The sequence below is a fragment of the Thermothelomyces thermophilus genome, chromosome 1 (genome assembly GCF_000226095.1).
Source record: "Thermothelomyces thermophilus ATCC 42464 chromosome 1, complete sequence".
In the NCBI taxonomy this organism is placed as follows: Eukaryota; Fungi; Ascomycota; class Sordariomycetes; order Sordariales; family Chaetomiaceae; genus Thermothelomyces; species Thermothelomyces thermophilus.
The window spans coordinates 3,991,445-4,006,574 of record NC_016472.1 but is presented as its reverse complement, the minus strand read 5'-3'; the positions used below and the strand labels follow the sequence as shown (position 1 = coordinate 4,006,574).

The 15,130-nt window shown below is 57.7% G+C and overlaps 6 protein-coding genes across 6 annotated transcripts; 3 read left to right on the top strand and 3 right to left on the bottom strand.

Moving 5' to 3' along the window:
• Window positions 1–120: 120 nt before the first annotated feature.
• MYCTH_2313651 (uncharacterized protein) lies at window positions 121–1,684 on the bottom strand. The gene is made up of 3 exons (XM_003659277.1): window positions 929–1,684; window positions 613–811; window positions 121–553 (listed from the first exon to the last, which is right to left on the bottom strand). Exons 1-3 carry the CDS (start codon window positions 1,326–1,328, stop codon window positions 466–468), a joined length of 687 nt encoding a protein of 228 aa, XP_003659325.1. The 5' UTR covers window positions 1,329–1,684; the 3' UTR covers window positions 121–465.
• A 377-nt stretch (window positions 1,685–2,061) lies between these two features.
• Window positions 2,062–4,164, top strand: MYCTH_2296191 (uncharacterized protein). The gene is made up of 2 exons (XM_003659276.1): window positions 2,062–2,342; window positions 2,422–4,164. Exons 1-2 carry the CDS (start codon window positions 2,258–2,260, stop codon window positions 3,834–3,836), a joined length of 1,500 nt encoding a protein of 499 aa, XP_003659324.1. The 5' UTR covers window positions 2,062–2,257; the 3' UTR covers window positions 3,837–4,164.
• A 188-nt stretch (window positions 4,165–4,352) lies between these two features.
• On the bottom strand, window positions 4,353–5,527 carry MYCTH_76901 (glycoside hydrolase family 45 protein). Its single transcript, XM_003659275.1, has 4 exons — window positions 5,056–5,527; window positions 4,916–4,946; window positions 4,682–4,808; window positions 4,353–4,580 (listed from the first exon to the last, which is right to left on the bottom strand). The coding sequence occupies exons 1-4, from the start codon at window positions 5,485–5,487 to the stop codon at window positions 4,493–4,495; spliced, it is 678 nt and encodes a 225-aa protein (XP_003659323.1). The 5' UTR covers window positions 5,488–5,527; the 3' UTR covers window positions 4,353–4,492.
• Window positions 5,528–6,678: 1,151 nt separating this feature from the next.
• MYCTH_2296183 (uncharacterized protein) lies at window positions 6,679–9,962 on the bottom strand. Its single transcript, XM_003659274.1, has 5 exons — window positions 9,746–9,962; window positions 9,073–9,630; window positions 8,824–9,003; window positions 8,216–8,757; window positions 6,679–8,140 (listed from the first exon to the last, which is right to left on the bottom strand). The coding sequence occupies exons 1-5, from the start codon at window positions 9,867–9,869 to the stop codon at window positions 6,800–6,802; spliced, it is 2,745 nt and encodes a 914-aa protein (XP_003659322.1). The 5' UTR covers window positions 9,870–9,962; the 3' UTR covers window positions 6,679–6,799.
• Window positions 9,963–12,627: 2,665 nt separating this feature from the next.
• On the top strand, window positions 12,628–14,331 carry MYCTH_2296180 (uncharacterized protein). Its single transcript, XM_003659273.1, has 2 exons — window positions 12,628–13,088; window positions 13,414–14,331. The coding sequence occupies exons 1-2, from the start codon at window positions 12,933–12,935 to the stop codon at window positions 14,302–14,304; spliced, it is 1,047 nt and encodes a 348-aa protein (XP_003659321.1). The 5' UTR covers window positions 12,628–12,932; the 3' UTR covers window positions 14,305–14,331.
• A 167-nt stretch (window positions 14,332–14,498) lies between these two features.
• Window positions 14,499–14,889, top strand: MYCTH_2313647 (uncharacterized protein; the record flags this gene model as incomplete). The annotated part of the gene is made up of 1 exon (XM_003659272.1): window positions 14,499–14,889. A coding segment is annotated over exon 1 (185 nt), but the record flags the coding sequence as incomplete, so codon positions are not given.
• Between the last annotated feature and the right edge of the window lie 241 nt (window positions 14,890–15,130).

Sequence of the window (15,130 nt, the reverse complement as noted above, 5' to 3'; positions counted from 1 at the left end):
CATACTAAACACCTACACAATAGAACAGGTGGGGCGGGAGGTGCCCACGGTCCCCACAGCAGCAGGGTGCGTAGTGATATCACTCCCATATACTATACTACAGTTCTGTACCATTTCGTTCTGAACAGTTTCATTCTGAACACTTCAACTGGGTCCTAATCAGCGACTGTTTTCAAGTACCAATCGGGCAGGACGTCGAAGCGCCTGTTCAACAAGCCCGAGTATGTTTTCCTAGCAGAAGATGCAACATACGGTCGACTGGTTCACTTCAGCATTGTCCAGGGACAATTATTACATTGCGTAGGTCAGTGAGCCCGGGAGTCGAGCTGCTACCTCTCTTCCGGTTGGCAGGTCTCGTTGGACTCGGGCCTTCTCCATTCCAACACGCTCCGAATACTCTCATCTCGTCCGAACTGCCGAACCTCGGCATGTAAAATAGACCCGCTTGCTGAAAACCAATATGATTCATTTGAACTTGCTGAAAATGACCGCAATGATAAGAAGAACCAAAACCGTAATAATGGCAACGGTGATTATCCGATTCGTGGCCATCCTGAAACCACGTCAGTAAGCGTTCCCGGTTTCCGCACGGCGACGGCCGAATGTCCGTACCTACGGGCAATCCCTTTGAGGCTCTTGATGCTGCGGTCGACATAGCCTTCGCTCTCATAGAGGACGCTGGTGGTGTGCTCGATGGTCTCGCGCTGCTGTTGCAGCTGTGCGAGCGTGCTGGCTCCGATCGCCTCGGTCTCGTTTGCCAACGCCTGGCTGGCCCTGAGTCGCTGTGTGCTGCGGTCCAGCCGCTCAGTCCCTACGAACGCTGTCAGCCACATGTTCCCCCGAGAAACCCGTCCCACGCCCTCTTTCGTATAAAAAAAAGAAGAAAAAAAGAAACAAAAGAAAACAACTGAGCTGCTGGGGGACTAACCTGACAGCAACTGCTGCCTTTGCTCATAGTGAGCGTCCCTTGACGAGGAGCTCGGGTTGTCCGAGTACCGGGCTCCGAACAGAGCGCTCTTGTCATCCGCCAGGGTACGCAGCCTCCGCCGATAGCCATCCACATCCGTCTTGTAGTCGCGCAATCGCCGATTGATGGCGGCCCGCTGTGCCGAGGGCATGTTCTGCTTCTCCATCTGCATCTGGTCGAGCAGCTCGCCCGTCTCTTCCAGCGCCCGCTCCGCCGCGCTCATTGCCGCCTTCCTCGGCTCCCCTGACAGCTCCGAAATCTGGTCGAGCTTCTGCACCAGATCTGCCTGGACCAGCTGGAATTCGGTTTCATAGTGCTTGAACAGCTCGGTGCCGGCGTCGGTGTCGAGTGGGTTGGCCATTTCGGGCTTAGAATAACAGGATTATTCTCCGAAGCGCAAACTAGAGTCCCAAGATAATCCTCCTCTTGTAAGATCCGCTAGCTGAATGCGATTCGATTAGAAGGCGCAGGCGGTGATGGCGATGGATGGTTTAGAGTGAGGAGCGCAATCGGTCGTTTCCGGTGTGTCGGAGACTCGTCGATACTCGTCGCAAGGGGTAGGAATCGTGGCTCTAGCAGGCTTCTCTTAAAGGCTTCGATTCACGGTACTCACCGAAAGGGCGGGGTGAGACGGGCCAGCTCTATGTCAAAAAAAAAAAAAAAAGCTCGAAGGCACGGAGTATGTCGTCGTTGGTTGGAGTTGGGAGGCTGTAAGCGGCTGAGGATTGCGTTGCCTTCCTTGGCTCCCCTGCCTGGATGCGGGCACGCTTGGGCCAAGCGGCGGCACATGACGATAACCTTTGGGGGGGTGGCAGGCACAAGCGAACAAGGGTGTTGTCAGATGGCTGGGGACCCGATTCAGCGGGACCGCCAGCGTCGGACTGGAGGGTGATAGCACTGATAGGTGACGTTGAACGTTGCTTCCATGAAAACTACTTACCTTACCTTACGAGTACGCATGTACTCCGTACATACATACGATACCACTACCTAGTCGGCTCCAGCCCGATAGCCCAGGCAGGTATGTACTTAAGTTCTCCGAAACTACACTACGGTACCGGATGTACTGTACTGATAGGGAAATAACGCTGACGGAAACACCGAGCTGTGCACCTTCGCGGCAGCGCGAACTGACTTTCTAAACCGTAAATAACCTCGAGCAACAGCACAAACCGGGATAACTATTTCTCGAAAAGACGCCAGCACCATAAGGCATCTAGCACACGAAACATAGCACCCACACCCATTCTCTTCTCCCCGGCTCAGGGATGCCATCGGTGCGCTCAAACCATGTATTGCCAAAAGTGCCGTACTCCGCTCCGGCTCGACAGTTCGCTCGAGGACCTGAACCCGGCAGCGTATGACCTGCTCGTCGGTGAGCGCAACCCCCGATGCATGCATCCTGCTCGCCGGTTTGGCCATGACGAACGCATTGCTCACTTCTTGTGTATCAGCAACGCATTCCCAACAACCGCCCAAGAAGCCGGCCGCCCCGCGTTCCTTGCATTCGCTGGACCGTGCCCGCAAGGCAACCTACGACCGCGCTGCACGCAATGCGCCCTCGCCGATATTCAAGCGCCATGGCGGTGGACCGGGACGCGGCGATGGCCACCCGCGTGACAGCTCTGCTGCCATGTCCTTCATCTACTTGACCGAGTCCCAGATCGCGCCCCCGAACCACGCGGTCCAGAGGAATCAGCAGGTGCCGGTGCCGGATGCCTCTCCACAACCACCGAGCAGCGCCGCCGAGAGCCCCGCGGACGAGGATGACGCAACCAAGTCGTATGAGATGGAGCGCATTACCAAGCTCTTCGAGATCCTCTCGGCCCGCTCCGACATTGACCACCCGGTCTGCGTCGACTGCACAGACGTGCTCCTGGAGGAGCTGCAGAAGAAGCTCGAGATCACGGCGCGCGAGCGAGACGCCTACATCGCGTACCTGAAGGAGTTACAAGCCGGCGCGCCGACGGACGACGAGGTGCGGGCGCAGGAAGAGGCCCTCCGGAGAGCTCGAGAGGCCGAGGCTGCGGCGCGCGAAGAGATCCGGCAGCTGGAGCGAGAGAAGGAAGCGCTCGACGCCGAGCTGCTCGCGCTCGAGGAAGAAAGCCGGCAGCTGGACGCCGAGGAAGAAGCGTTCTGGCGCGAGCGCAACGCCTTCGCGAGCCGGCTCGCCGAATTCCAGAACGAGCGGGACAGCATCAACAGTAAGTTCGACCACGACTCGCGCCAGCTGGAGAAGCTGCAGCGCAGCAACGTCTACAACGATACCTTCTGGATCAGCCACGACGGGACCTTTGCCACCATCAACGGCCTCCGCCTCGGCCGGCTCGCCAGCAACCCGGTCGACTGGCCCGAGATCAACGCCGCGTGGGGCCACGCCTTGCTGCTCCTCCACACCGTCGCCGACAAGCTCGGTTTCCGCTTCGAGGGCTACGAGCTCCAGCCGATGGGCTCGACGTCCCGCATCATACGCTACGACCAGCCGTCCCCGTCGTCGTCCAGCCGGCTGGGCGGCATGACGGGCCGCAGCGCCCCGCCCCCGCCGCCGAAGCGCCACGTCCTGGACCTCTACTCGTCGGGCGACATGCCCCTCGGCCTGGCGTTCATGCACCGCAAGTTCGACAACGCCATGACCGCCTTCCTGGAGCTGGTCCGCCAGCTCGGCGCCCACGTGTACGCGCAGACGGCCGCCGAGGGCAACCCGTTGAGCCTGCCCTATCGCATCGAGGGGGACAAGATTGGGGACTTCAGCATCCGCCTGGGTGTGTCGCAGGACGAGGGCTGGACCAAGGCGTGCAAGATGACACTGACGTGTTGCAAGTTTCTATTGGCGCACGCAAGCAATGTAAATGGGGCATCCGCGACTTGAAATGTTTTTTTTTTTTTTGTTTTTTTGATACCAGCATGAAATGGGCAAGTTTTTGCACTTGACAAGCCCCCCCCCCCCCGGCTTGTCAAGTCCTCAGCATCTGGGCGTATTTTCTGTCTCAAGAGGTCTTGTTTGGGAGAGCTTATTAGAGAGGGCGTGTTTGGGGAGGGATTGGCTTTCGGTACGCAGTTGATATGAGTCCGGCGTTACGCGCAATGTCATTTCAACACAAACGGATTGGGGCAACAGGACCACTACGGGCGACCGGTTAACGAGTCTTTGAAGAATTTGCCGTCAGCGAATTTCGTCAAGGTTTCCTAGGAGGGTCGTTGCATCACGAGATATTCATCCCACAGGAATTTTTTTTATTGCTTTCAACCCTGGATTTCTGAAGTCGATCTTATCTCTCTCAGCCTCTCTCACGATTCATTCTTGACTAGGTTGGGAGAAGATGAGGCACCGAGCCAAAACAGCAACGGACAGTTCGGACCGAAGATGGACAGATCCGCAGCAAGGCTAGTTAGCCGGACGGCGAGACGGACTGTAGTAGCTTGTGTGTGCCACAATATTTACACCAGTTTCACACTCGCGCCCGAGCTTCCCCAGCAGGAGCAGAGGTTGAATCTTTCGGTCCTTCCAGCCCCCTCTCTTCCCTCTTAACGGGAGCAGCCGCTCTTGGACGTGAGCTCCGACGGGCAGGCCACCTCCTGGAAGGTGACCGACGGGTTGTCGGCGTTTTGGAACCTGAAATAGGGTCAGTCGCGACATTCCGACTACCCCCGGAGTTGGGGGAGAAAAGGGGGGGGGTTGGAGGAATTGGGTTCCGGTATGTCAAAGCAACGTACCAGTCGAAGCGCCAGTTGCAGCCGGGCTTGAGGGCCTCCGGGAAGGATTCGCACTCTTCCTTGGAATGGATGCCGCCGTAGCGGTCGCCCCAGCCGTTCGGGGGAGCGCCGTACTGGTCGGTGCAGGCTGTCGAGAGAGAAGTTGTGTGAGTTCTCGATCTCGGCGATCCCAACTCGGCTCGCTGGAGGAAAAGGGGGAGGGGTCCGGGGAGGGGTCCGGGGGCACCAGCTTACCGTTGAAAATACCGACACCGCCACCGGGGATCTGCCCGTATGATGTTTGTTGGTCAGTCAAGGGAATCTTGGACCGATTTACGAGCAAAGTCTAATCTCATCTAATCTGAGCGGTCCGGGGAGAAGGGGAGGCAACTCACGGCCAGGTCAAAGTGGTTGTCGCCCAGGTCGCCACCGGTGTTGGTCGCCTGCACAATCATCTTCTTGCCCGCGACCGGCCCGCTGGTGAAGGTCAGCTCGTAGCAGGCGCAGCACCACTGCGACTCGGAGCTGCCGGCGAGCTTGACGGCCGCCCAGCCGTACGACAGCTCGTCGCTGACGGCCCAGGGGCTCTGGGAGGAGCACATGTAGGCGCTGCCGCCCGCGTCGCAGCCGGACCGGGTGGAGCCGCCGTCGTTGAGCGGGTTGTCGTTCTTGTCGCAGGCCTGCACCGGAGACGAGGGGCCCTTGCCGGGCCAGGCGCAGCTCGGCTTGCAGCAGTCCCAGTACCGGGTCGTCTGGCCGCTGCCCGAGAGCTGGGCCAGGGCCAGGGCCGGGAGGGCGAGGAACCCGGTGGTGGCGGAGAGATGCATGGTGCCAAGTATGCGTCGTCTTGACTGAGTCGGGGAGCGGGTTATCAAAGGCGGACGGATGGAGGATGCCGACGAGAGCGACGAGAGCGACGACAGCAGAGAGCATCGAACTTCCCTTCAACTACCAGAACCCGGGGCAGTCAAAAAACACTCTCACTTATATATTTAATTACACGACATCACCGCCGCCCGTCTCCACTCCACACTCCTGGCCCGTTCCCGCGGATCGTCGGGCAGGCAGTCTACGAGTAGTGTAGTGTACACTAGGATCGAGCCAAGAAACGGTTCGGCCAGGGGAAGGGTTGAACAGGCCATCGCAGAATACCCAAATGAAGCAGGTAAAATCCTCGGAAGTCAGACCCGTTCCGAAGGGGGGAGCCATCCCGACAAGCCGCCCCGTATATGGGGCCTTTTCCGCTTGCAGTTGTGATGTTCCTGGCGGCTCACAGGGAAGCACCAAGTTAAAGTATGTGCAGTACATACAGTATGTACATATGTATGTATGTACACTAGTCTAGAGCAACCTAACAGGGCTGCTTGTTTGACAAGCGCGAGGTTCCGCCGGAACGTCACCCGTCTCACCCCCTGCCCCTGTATTTCCCTCCCCTAATAGTCCCCCTCCCCTCTCCAAAACACCAGCGTCGTTATTTTCTATCTACCCTCCCCGTATGCCCCGCACGACCGGCATCATCACCGCCGAACGCCCCATCCTTATTGGAAAAGGCCTGCGATAGAGTGCAAGCCTCTGGGAGCAATGACGGTTAGTCCGCGCACTCGGGAGAGCGGGAGGATATTACCTAGTTTGGCCCCCCCCGCACTTGCACTTCGGGCAGATCTACCGAACAGTGGCCCCATGTGGAGAAGGGGGTTAGTGTACTAGTACTCTACAAATCAAGGAAGATATGCGCTATGCCCCGGATTAATATATCTGGCACCCAGTTGCCGCCTGCCCAGAGAGTCATAGTGGGCGTCACCGCGGCCACGGCACAAAACAAGCCAATGACAGCCCTGATGGTTCTTGAATCAGCGCGCCATTGCTTTCCGTTGTGCGAATCCAGTGGAGGGGGATAATGTATGTAATGTACATACAGTGCATGGTGGAAGAGATATCAGTCTTTTTTTGAGAGCAAATCTGTCAGATTGCCTTCATCTATTCGTCCCCGAGAGAGCTCGTATCCTCGAAAAGGGAGATTCAACAAACAATCAAGACCCCGAGAAAAAAAAACACAGCGCACCGTCCTGTTCATGATGCACCGGTCCTGCCCATGCAACAGCAAGGTTCACAACAAGAGACCGGCCGGAAGAGTTCACCCTAGTAACCCCACCTCCGGCGTCCGCCATCCTCCTCTTCCTCCTCGTCGTTGCGCCGGCGGCCGTAACCACTGCCGTAGCCACCGCCCTCCTCTTCATGGCGACGACCATAGCCGCTGCCGTAACCACTGCTCTCTTCCTCATGACGGCGGCCGTAGCCACCACCATAACCGCCGCTCCCTTCTTCATCACGACGACCGTAACCACTTCCATAGCCGCTACTCTCTTCTTCCTGACGGCGGCCGTAGCCACCACCATAACCGCCGCTCTCTTCTTCATCACGACGACGACCATAACCGCTTCCATAGCTGCTACTCTCTTCTTCCTGACGGCGGCCATAGCCGCCACCATAACCACCACTCTCCTCTTCATCACGACGACCGTAACCACTTCCATAGCCGCTGCTCTCTTCTTCATCACGACGACCGTACCCACTGCCATAGCCGCTGCCACCGTAGCTACTCTGCTGGGAGCTACGAATGTATTCGCTCGCGCTGCCGCCGCCGCCATAGCTGCTGGTCTCCTCGCGGCCGCCATAGCCACCCGAGTAGCTGTCGTAGCGCGTCTCGGTGCGCTGTTCCGTGTATCCGTAGCTCTGGACCCGGCCGTCATCATCCTCGCGCTGCTCGTAGCGGCGGTACTCGCTGCGGCCGCCGCCGCCGCCGCCGTACTGCGTCTCCGTGTACTGGGCCTGGCCGTAGCGGCCTCCGGAGTAGCCGTACTCGGTCGTGGTCTGCGTGTACCCGCCGTCCTCGGTGCGGCCGCCGGCCTGGTACGACTCTGTCTCGTCCCTCTTGAGGGCGCCGCCCAGGAGGCCGCCCGCGACGCTGCTGATGAACCCACCCAGGCCGCTGCTCTCCGACGACTCCTGGCGGCCGGCGGCGTTCTGCACGGCCTGCGACAGGCCCTGCTTGACGCCTCCCATGATGGCCTCCGCGGCGGCGCCCGCGATCTGGTCCTCTACCGTCTGGGGCGCCTCGTTCCGGAAGTTCTTGTGCATCTTGAGCTTGCCCCCGCAGCCGTGGCCGCAGTCGTGCTGGCCCTCGCGGTGGTTGTCGCCTCTCTCGACTCCCTCGCGGCTCAGCTTGCCCCGGTACTCGTCGCGCTGCCCGTCGCTCATGTCCTCCCACCACTCGCGCACCATGTTGAAGATGAGCTCCCGGCCCTCGGACGCCCCCTCAGGGCCCATGGTGCGCTGCGCGGGATGGTGGAACACTCCGTAAATGATCTTGTCAAGCAGGCGGTCCACGTCGACGCTGTCATCGTCCCAGGCCTCCATGAGCTGCGGGACGACCCAGGAGACGACCTTGGAGGCGGCGCGACCGCCGATCTCGTTGAGGATCTACAGAGACGGGAAACAAGTCGCGTCAGTCTAACTCAATTCTACATGCGAGCTTCTGATTAGGGTCGGCTTTACGTTACTAAAGTGGTCCTTGGCCAACATCGAGTGAGTCGGGTCGGTGGCGTTGTCGTCCTCAAAGACGTTGTGCTGCTCAGCCCTGCTGCTCTGGATGATCTCGCTGGAGCCAGTCGCGAGCTCGTTCTTGATCTGCTCGATAAGCGGAACCACGAACGGGGCCATGATCTGGAATACAAAGATGGACATCTGCTCCTCCAGCTGCTCCACAATCTTGGGCAGCACCGGGATCTTGTCGATGGCCTCCGAGATGTCCTGGAGAAGCTGGTCATGGAACTTGATGGCGGGCATGATCTGACGGAACACTTCCTGGACGTATCTGGTCAGCTCCTCGGGTTCCCGCGGCGAGACGCTCAGGTTCTCCATCTGCGCGGCCTGCGCGTTGCTCTGGATATCGTCCAGCTTGGATTTGTTGTTGCCGCCGAGGAGGCCATCGGGAATCTTGTCGAGCAGGTCGCGGAGGAGGCTGGTGTCGTTGTTGCTGCTCTGCTTCAGGGTTCCCTCGAGATCCTCAATCTCGCTCTGGGTCATCTTGTCGGATACTATAGAGCCCAGTTAGCTTCTCGTGATTCTCCTAGGCGGAACAGCTGAGCAGGGGAAGCCAGTACCTTCGCCGGTGACGGAGTGCAGGAAGTCGACGCCACCAAAGGTGCCGGTAACGAGGGGATAGACCTCGTGGCGAGCACCGGGGATCCTCATCTTCGTGTTCCGGCCGACGTGGGGGAAAACGTCGTCCTCGCCCAGTTCGATCAGAGCAAGCTCGGTGTAGTTGCTGTGAGCGAAGAAGTCTGACGAGCCGGTCAGCAACCGCAACCATCCGACTTACTTTAGTCGCAGAGCAACTGGGAAGCGCTCACCCTCGAGACAGTGCAGGCCGGTGCCCATGAGGCGGAGGGCCTCGTAGAGCTCCGCCTTGTTCCGGGATTGTCCGTAAGAGCGCCCCAGCTCAATGCACTTGGTAAACAGGCGGCGAACATGCTTGGCCGAGGTCATGATGCCGACATTTTCGTTCGCAATGTAGTTCTTCATGCCCGTCTCCTCGTCAATGGCCAGCTCGACTGACTCGTCCACGGGACCGCGCAGGCGACGGTCGTACTGTCTCGCATCCAGGTTGTCGGCGTAGTTCTTGGGGTTATCGATGTGGTCCTCGGGACGATAGCAGCCGAGGCGGTCGGCCGTCACCTCGAACTCGCCGCTTCCGTAGCCAAAGGTCAAGAAGCCGAGGATACACAGGAGGAGCCGGATGGCCTCGGCCGAGACGGATTTGACCGTGCCCACATCGATGGCTTGCGAGTAGTCGCGAAGCCAGTTGCCGAAGTAGACGCGCGAGACCATCAGCTTGTCGAACTTCTTGCCGCCGGCAACGCGGGCCATGGCAATCTTGAGGAGAGCATCTTCGATATCACCGTGACGCCCTGGAGAACCGAAAAGCGTCAGAATTGGAGGGCCATGAGGGGACCTTATTTCTTCTTCTTCTTCTTCCTTCTGAGGAGAATGAGGAGAATGAATGAATGGAGAAGGATGGCTTACAGTTTTGGCCCTCGATCTTGGAGATGCTGGCAATGTTGCCGGCGCCAAAGGCCAGCGTAGGCCGCACGAAGCAGAAGAGGATAACGAACCCGAGCAAGAACGGGTAGGGTTTGAAGGTCGCCATGTTCACGGTGTGCTTAACTGCCAGAGCCGATGGATTCTGACGAGTCGTGTTGTTGAAAGAGAGGAAGGGGAAAGAGAGGAAGGGGGAAGGGGAAACGGTAGTGAACGAGGGCGAACAAAGGAAAAGAAATACGAGTGCGGGGCAGTCGTTCGAGTGAACTCAGCTGAAAGGGGAGCGAAACCTTGTTCAGGAGCCCCTCGGTTGGTGATGGATAGGAGGCCCTGCAAGACCCGGAAGTGGGTTCCAGATGGGATGAGAGGGGCCAGTTAGAAGATCAGCACTGTCACACGGGTGGATGGTCCCTGTGCTGTGGAGGACAAAGCAGGAGTGCAGAGACCTTGCTCGGTAACAAGCAATTGCAAGCAAACCAATTGCCAGCGTCCTGGGGTTGAATAGAGAAGGAACGTTCTTTCTCTCTTGGGCTGGTATTATCATGCGTTGCCTGGTCGGACGCCGCTCATGCCTGTCATGCCTGCCGCCCGAGCTTCTGGTTTCAGCCATCGGAAACACGCCAAGACCCCACTCAGCTCTCTTGGTTGTCCCTGTCGCGGGGCACTTCAAGCAGGAGGGGTCCGGGCCCTTTTGGTGTAGGGAGGGGTTTGGTGTGAACAACCCCCCCTGTCCGAGCTAGTGTAGGTGGGAGCTGTGATGCAATAGAAGCGGGGTACACTATGGAGTACCGCCGGCACCCGAGAGCTCCGCTCCCATCCCTGCAGCACCCGACCTGCAACACTCGGCTCGGCTGATAGTGATGGGGCGACGCCAGCGGTCGCCTCGGAGCCAAGAAGCAGCAACACGCGTTTAGCGAACATCAACAAAACAAAAACGCGCTACGGAGTAGCTCTCTTCTAGTGTAGACTGCCCGCTGCGCAGATTATGAGCGATCCATAGTCAGCCTCCTTTTGTGCTCTTGCCCTGCCCGGAGTTCAGAATGATGACTTCTTCAGAGTAAATCAGGGATCTCGAAGTGCCCTGTGCAATTTATAAAGCTCATAGTAAGCTTCTCAAGCTGTTTTCAGCTACCATTGCCTATTAGCATCCGTCATCTCGAACTCCTTTCAAAAGAAATGATGTACTGTATACACTCGTCGAGAGAAGTTATGCAGCATACTTCATATGCCTCTCTTCTCAGACATCATAAGAGACGTGCATACCGTACCCTGATCAAGCATCTGGCGGGTGTCTCAGCTACCCATGCGACTAGCCGCTGACGCGTCCCGCGCTTCGAGTCTGGAGTAGGTATGTTCCTCCGAGACCGCCTGGTCCAGCGTCAAAATTGCGCAAAATGCAAGAGGACAGCGCGCCCGAAAGCATAGATTACTTGACCTCCTAGCGAATATCATGCCTAATTGCGATCAAGGGTAAACTAGACTATGCTCTTAGAATTCCTTCATTTCCTACCAGAGTTTGAATGAACAAAATTAGACTAGTGATTACAGATTCTCTTGTTCATTAGGTACTAAATACGTTACAGCTTGCTCGGAAGATGTAATCAATGTACCCAAGAACACGTTTGTTTAGTGGGTTAGAGTTTGGTGGTTTGAAAGCAGGAATCGGCGAGAACGAAGACGCCTGCCAAAAATCTCGGGAAGCGAGCGCTTAATGTGCAGTGCATACAGTAGGCTGGGAGAAGCGTGGCTGCTTGGGCAGGTCCTAAGTGCTGGAAAAGCCTCTGTCGCAGATCGCTACAGCGAGGGCAAATCAGAGCTGCCAGTCTCAGGTAGCCCCAAGCGCCTCAGCACTGTGGCGACTCGTGTCTGCCTCGTTCGCAATGCCATGGCCGCTGATTGGGCCATTCAAGTATGTATGTATGTATGTATGTACTGTATGTAGTTGCATACATACCTGCCAGACCTTACCAAGTACGTGCTGGAGCAAGCTCCTTGTATGTATGTATGTATGTATGTATGTACATACATACGACAACTGCTCAAAATCAGTAGTTATCGCTGCTATTGAATTCACAAAGCCAGCGCCCGTGGCTGGGTGCAGAGAGCTTCGCTAGAGTAACGCCTCTGTGTAGCTCCTAAACTCGACGGCGAGATGAACCAGCTGTGGAGGGCGCTCTAGTTCTACTTTCAATATATTTACAACATATGTAAAATATGCGAAATAAGCTACGTACATAAAATTACGTAAAGATACTCTCTCGGCTGCCTCACGAATTTCTGGTATCATTCTTTTGGTTGGCCTAGTAGAGATTTACAAGCGGTGCGCTAAGCTTCGCGACAGTGTGCGTTGTACGGATTACATGCATACACTGATGAGCTTGAGGTAGGGCGGGACAGAGGTGAGTTGGCGAAGCGTTGCACCAAACCGGCAGAACACCGCATTTGCAAAGAGGAGGCCCTCTCGCTCGATACTTACCTAGTATGCTTCGACCGCTGTCAAGTGCCTGCCTTTGCAAGCAAAGAGTTCAAATGCAATGTTGCTGAGGGCCTGTAAGACACGAGAGATAGGTACAACCATAAACTTTAACCTGCCTTTCAAGTGTTCCTTTGACAGGCACCGCGTGCGATGGAGTCACCCCGTTTTTAGAGGTATATACTGTACCTATTGACGCTTTTCAATGGGCGCCTACGCTGGAGGGTAGAAGGGGGAGTGAGCTGGTGGAGGTTGTCAGGCATCTGCAGAATGCGCCCAGCGGGGTCTCAGCGGCTCCAGTGTCGACTGTTGCTGGACGGAGGCTAGCCTAAGTAGCGGGTGGTGGGATTCCAGCCCAGGTTGTGATCCGATTTTTTTTGGGGCCCAAATCGGGCGACGCCCAGCGCGCATTTTTCGCCCGCCAATTTTCAGCAGCAGGTGAAATCAGCGCTGGCACCCCTCCTCCAGCGCCCCACGTATATTTTCGGCAACCCCGCCTGCCCCCCCAAAATTCGCCGCGAATTTTTCCTCCCAAACTCTCTGTTCATTTCAGTTCATTCCACAGCGCTTGGCCTCGCAGCAACTCACTGAAGCCGCCGCCAGCTCCACACATCGCGGCATCAAGCCCAGCGCCATCAGCCCGCTATTGAATTCCCTTAGCAACAAAACACCTCCACACCACTTATCCCGCATCAAATCATGCCGCGTCCTCCCAAGAATAAGGCCCCCGAGCCCGTGGCCGCCCCGGTCGTTGCGGCGCCCACTGTCGTCCCTGCTACAGTGGCCCCTCAGAACCTCGCATTCAAAGCACCCCCAGTCATTGATGTTGACCAGTTCATCCGTGTCCGCGACTCGGTAAGTCCCTACTGCAGTTTCACTTTCTCGAAACCCTTCCCCGCATTCCATCCCAGCACAATCGCGATCCTCGAGACGGGTCCGGCCTGATTCCAGGCGCATTATGATCCCGCCTCGAATCGCCTGCTGCGTCCCCAAGAAACGGAGAGCAGCCAGCGTCCGCATCCCGCGCTTGTTGCCCCGGTCCCATCCCCACTCTCGCGTCGAAGGTCATCCATGACCGGACGCGCCTTTAGTTATGATCCACCATGATCGCAGCCGCCGCATGATGCTTCGTTTGTTTACTAGTTCCCTCTTTGAGCATATACGCTGACGCCATCTATAGGTCTACCAGAGGCTTCAGACAATCCAGGATCTTATTAGGAGTTTCTCCCAGGATTATCTGCGCCAGACCAACCTCCTCATTGGCGAGGGCACCAACCTCGAGAATGGCCCTGAGCTGGACCGCATCGGCAACCCCTACGGCGGGGTGGTTCCCGCCACTGCGGCGGTCCCGCAGCCGCCGGCAGAGGAGAAGAAGGAGCGCAAGAAGCGCTCCCACGACCCTAACGCGCCAAAGCGCCCCTTGACCCCCTATTTCCTGTACATGCAGACGGCTCGCCCCATCATTGCCAACGATCTGGGTGACCAGGTCCCTAAGGGCGCTGTTCAGGACGAGGGCCAGCGCCGCTGGTCCGTCATGTCCCCGCAAGAGAAGCAAGGTTGGAACCAGGCGTATCAGTACAATCTCCGTCTCTATAACGCCCGCGTCCACTCTTACAAGAACGGCAACCCGGACGCCAAGAACATGACGGACGAGGAGGCCCGCATCTACGCCGACCAGCACGGCATCGGGATGCCGCCCCTCACCCACGCCGAGGAGGTCCCGGCTAACGACCAAGAGGCCGTCTCAGAGCAGCTGCAGCAGAGCGCGGCTGCGGCCGCCGCGGCCGCCAACGCCAACGCCGCCGCTCCGGAGCCTTCGGCCGCGGAGGCGTCCGAGGAGGAGCCCGCGGCGCCGGTGGCTAAGACGCCCAAGAAGACGGCGGCGACGACTCGCAAGCGTAAGAGCACGGCCGCGGCGACGCCGGCGGCCCCCGAGCCCGAGCCCCCCAAGTCGGCGGCGGCCACCCCCGCCAGCCCGGAGACCAAGAAGCGCAAGCGGACCTCCAAGGCGGCCGAGCAGGTGGTTGAGGAGCCCAAAAAGTCGGGTCGTAAGAAGACCAAGAGCGGCTAGGCTCGCTTCCGCGGCCTTTGCTCTCTTTCTCTCTCTTCTCTCTCTCTAAGTTATCATCTGGTCGGCTTGGTTTTCCTCTCTTGCGATGCTATATTATGGGGGCAAAGTGTGCGGTTTTCATCTTTCCTTTGATGATACCCCTCCTGACGAGAAACATTGGAACGGGCCTCGGTCGGCGTCCACTCCCGGCGAAAGAGGGGGTGGTGAGAGGAGAAGGTCCTCATACACTGACCTCCTGGATGCGCGAAGTCGACAGTATTCGCAGCCCTGCTCTTTCGGGGGGGAAATCTATTGTCGGGCGTCAGTAGTAGTGTATGGAATGAACGGGAGGAACGACGGATGGTGATTCTCTCCGAAATGGCTCCCTTGGAAGGGAAGAATGGGGGAAGCTTGTGGGTCAAAGGTATCGAGGAGGATTTGTGGGTTGGGGGGGGCTTTGGCACTTTCTCAAGGCACATAATGTCGGTCTTCGTGTTTTGGTTTTTGCAGATGCACTTCTGCTCTGGGTTGCGTCGGCGCAAATTAGGCTGTACATCCGTTGAATGAAATCCTACATAGTATCATCGAGTCCCCTCAGTTTGCCCCAGTTGATATCGTAGGGCATTTACCCCAGGAGAGTGGACCTCACTACGCGTACCCTACCCACCATTCAGATTACTTCTGGTTTTCAGATTACTTCTGGTCATCAGTGACCGGGATGTCACTAGATTTGTAAAGTCCAAGGAACGACATATCGTTAGTCGGACCCCGCGAGCCGAGCTATAACGGCGCCCTCGGAAGCTGTCTTGAGAGGGCATGAGGGCGTCCCGACGCTTGCCGCTCAGGG

What these genes read in the sequence shown, in the direction of transcription:
- MYCTH_2313651 (XM_003659277.1), bottom strand. Translation starts at nt 1,328, where the DNA reads ATGGCCAACCCACTCGACACCGACGCCGGCACCGAGCTGTTCAAGCAC. An exon ending in AAGGCAGCAGTTGCTGTCAG is followed by an intron (nt 812 to 928) that starts GTTAGTCCCCCA and finishes CAGCGTTCGTAG; the next exon opens with GGACTGAGCGGCTGGACCGC. An exon ending in CTCAAAGGGATTGCCCGTAG is followed by an intron (nt 554 to 612) that starts GTACGGACATTC and finishes ACGTGGTTTCAG; the next exon opens with GATGGCCACGAATCGGATAA.
- MYCTH_2296191 (XM_003659276.1), top strand. Translation starts at nt 2,258, where the DNA reads ATGTATTGCCAAAAGTGCCGTACTCCGCTCCGGCTCGACAGTTCGCTC. An exon ending in AGCGTATGACCTGCTCGTCG is followed by an intron (nt 2,343 to 2,421) that starts GTGAGCGCAACC and finishes CTTGTGTATCAG; the next exon opens with CAACGCATTCCCAACAACCG.
- MYCTH_76901 (XM_003659275.1), bottom strand. Translation starts at nt 5,487, where the DNA reads ATGCATCTCTCCGCCACCACCGGGTTCCTCGCCCTCCCGGCCCTGGCC. An exon ending in CGGTGTCGGTATTTTCAACG is followed by an intron (nt 4,809 to 4,915) that starts GTAAGCTGGTGC and finishes CTCTCTCGACAG; the next exon opens with CCTGCACCGACCAGTACGGC. An exon ending in TGCAACTGGCGCTTCGACTG is followed by an intron (nt 4,581 to 4,681) that starts GTACGTTGCTTT and finishes ACCCTATTTCAG; the next exon opens with GTTCCAAAACGCCGACAACC.
- MYCTH_2296183 (XM_003659274.1), bottom strand. Translation starts at nt 9,869, where the DNA reads ATGGCGACCTTCAAACCCTACCCGTTCTTGCTCGGGTTCGTTATCCTC. An exon ending in CAAGATCGAGGGCCAAAACT is followed by an intron (nt 9,631 to 9,745) that starts GTAAGCCATCCT and finishes TCGGTTCTCCAG; the next exon opens with GGCGTCACGGTGATATCGAA. An exon ending in CGGCCTGCACTGTCTCGAGG is followed by an intron (nt 9,004 to 9,072) that starts GTGAGCGCTTCC and finishes CCGGCTCGTCAG; the next exon opens with ACTTCTTCGCTCACAGCAAC.
- MYCTH_2296180 (XM_003659273.1), top strand. Translation starts at nt 12,933, where the DNA reads ATGCCGCGTCCTCCCAAGAATAAGGCCCCCGAGCCCGTGGCCGCCCCG. An exon ending in TCATCCGTGTCCGCGACTCG is followed by an intron (nt 13,089 to 13,413) that starts GTAAGTCCCTAC and finishes CGCCATCTATAG; the next exon opens with GTCTACCAGAGGCTTCAGAC.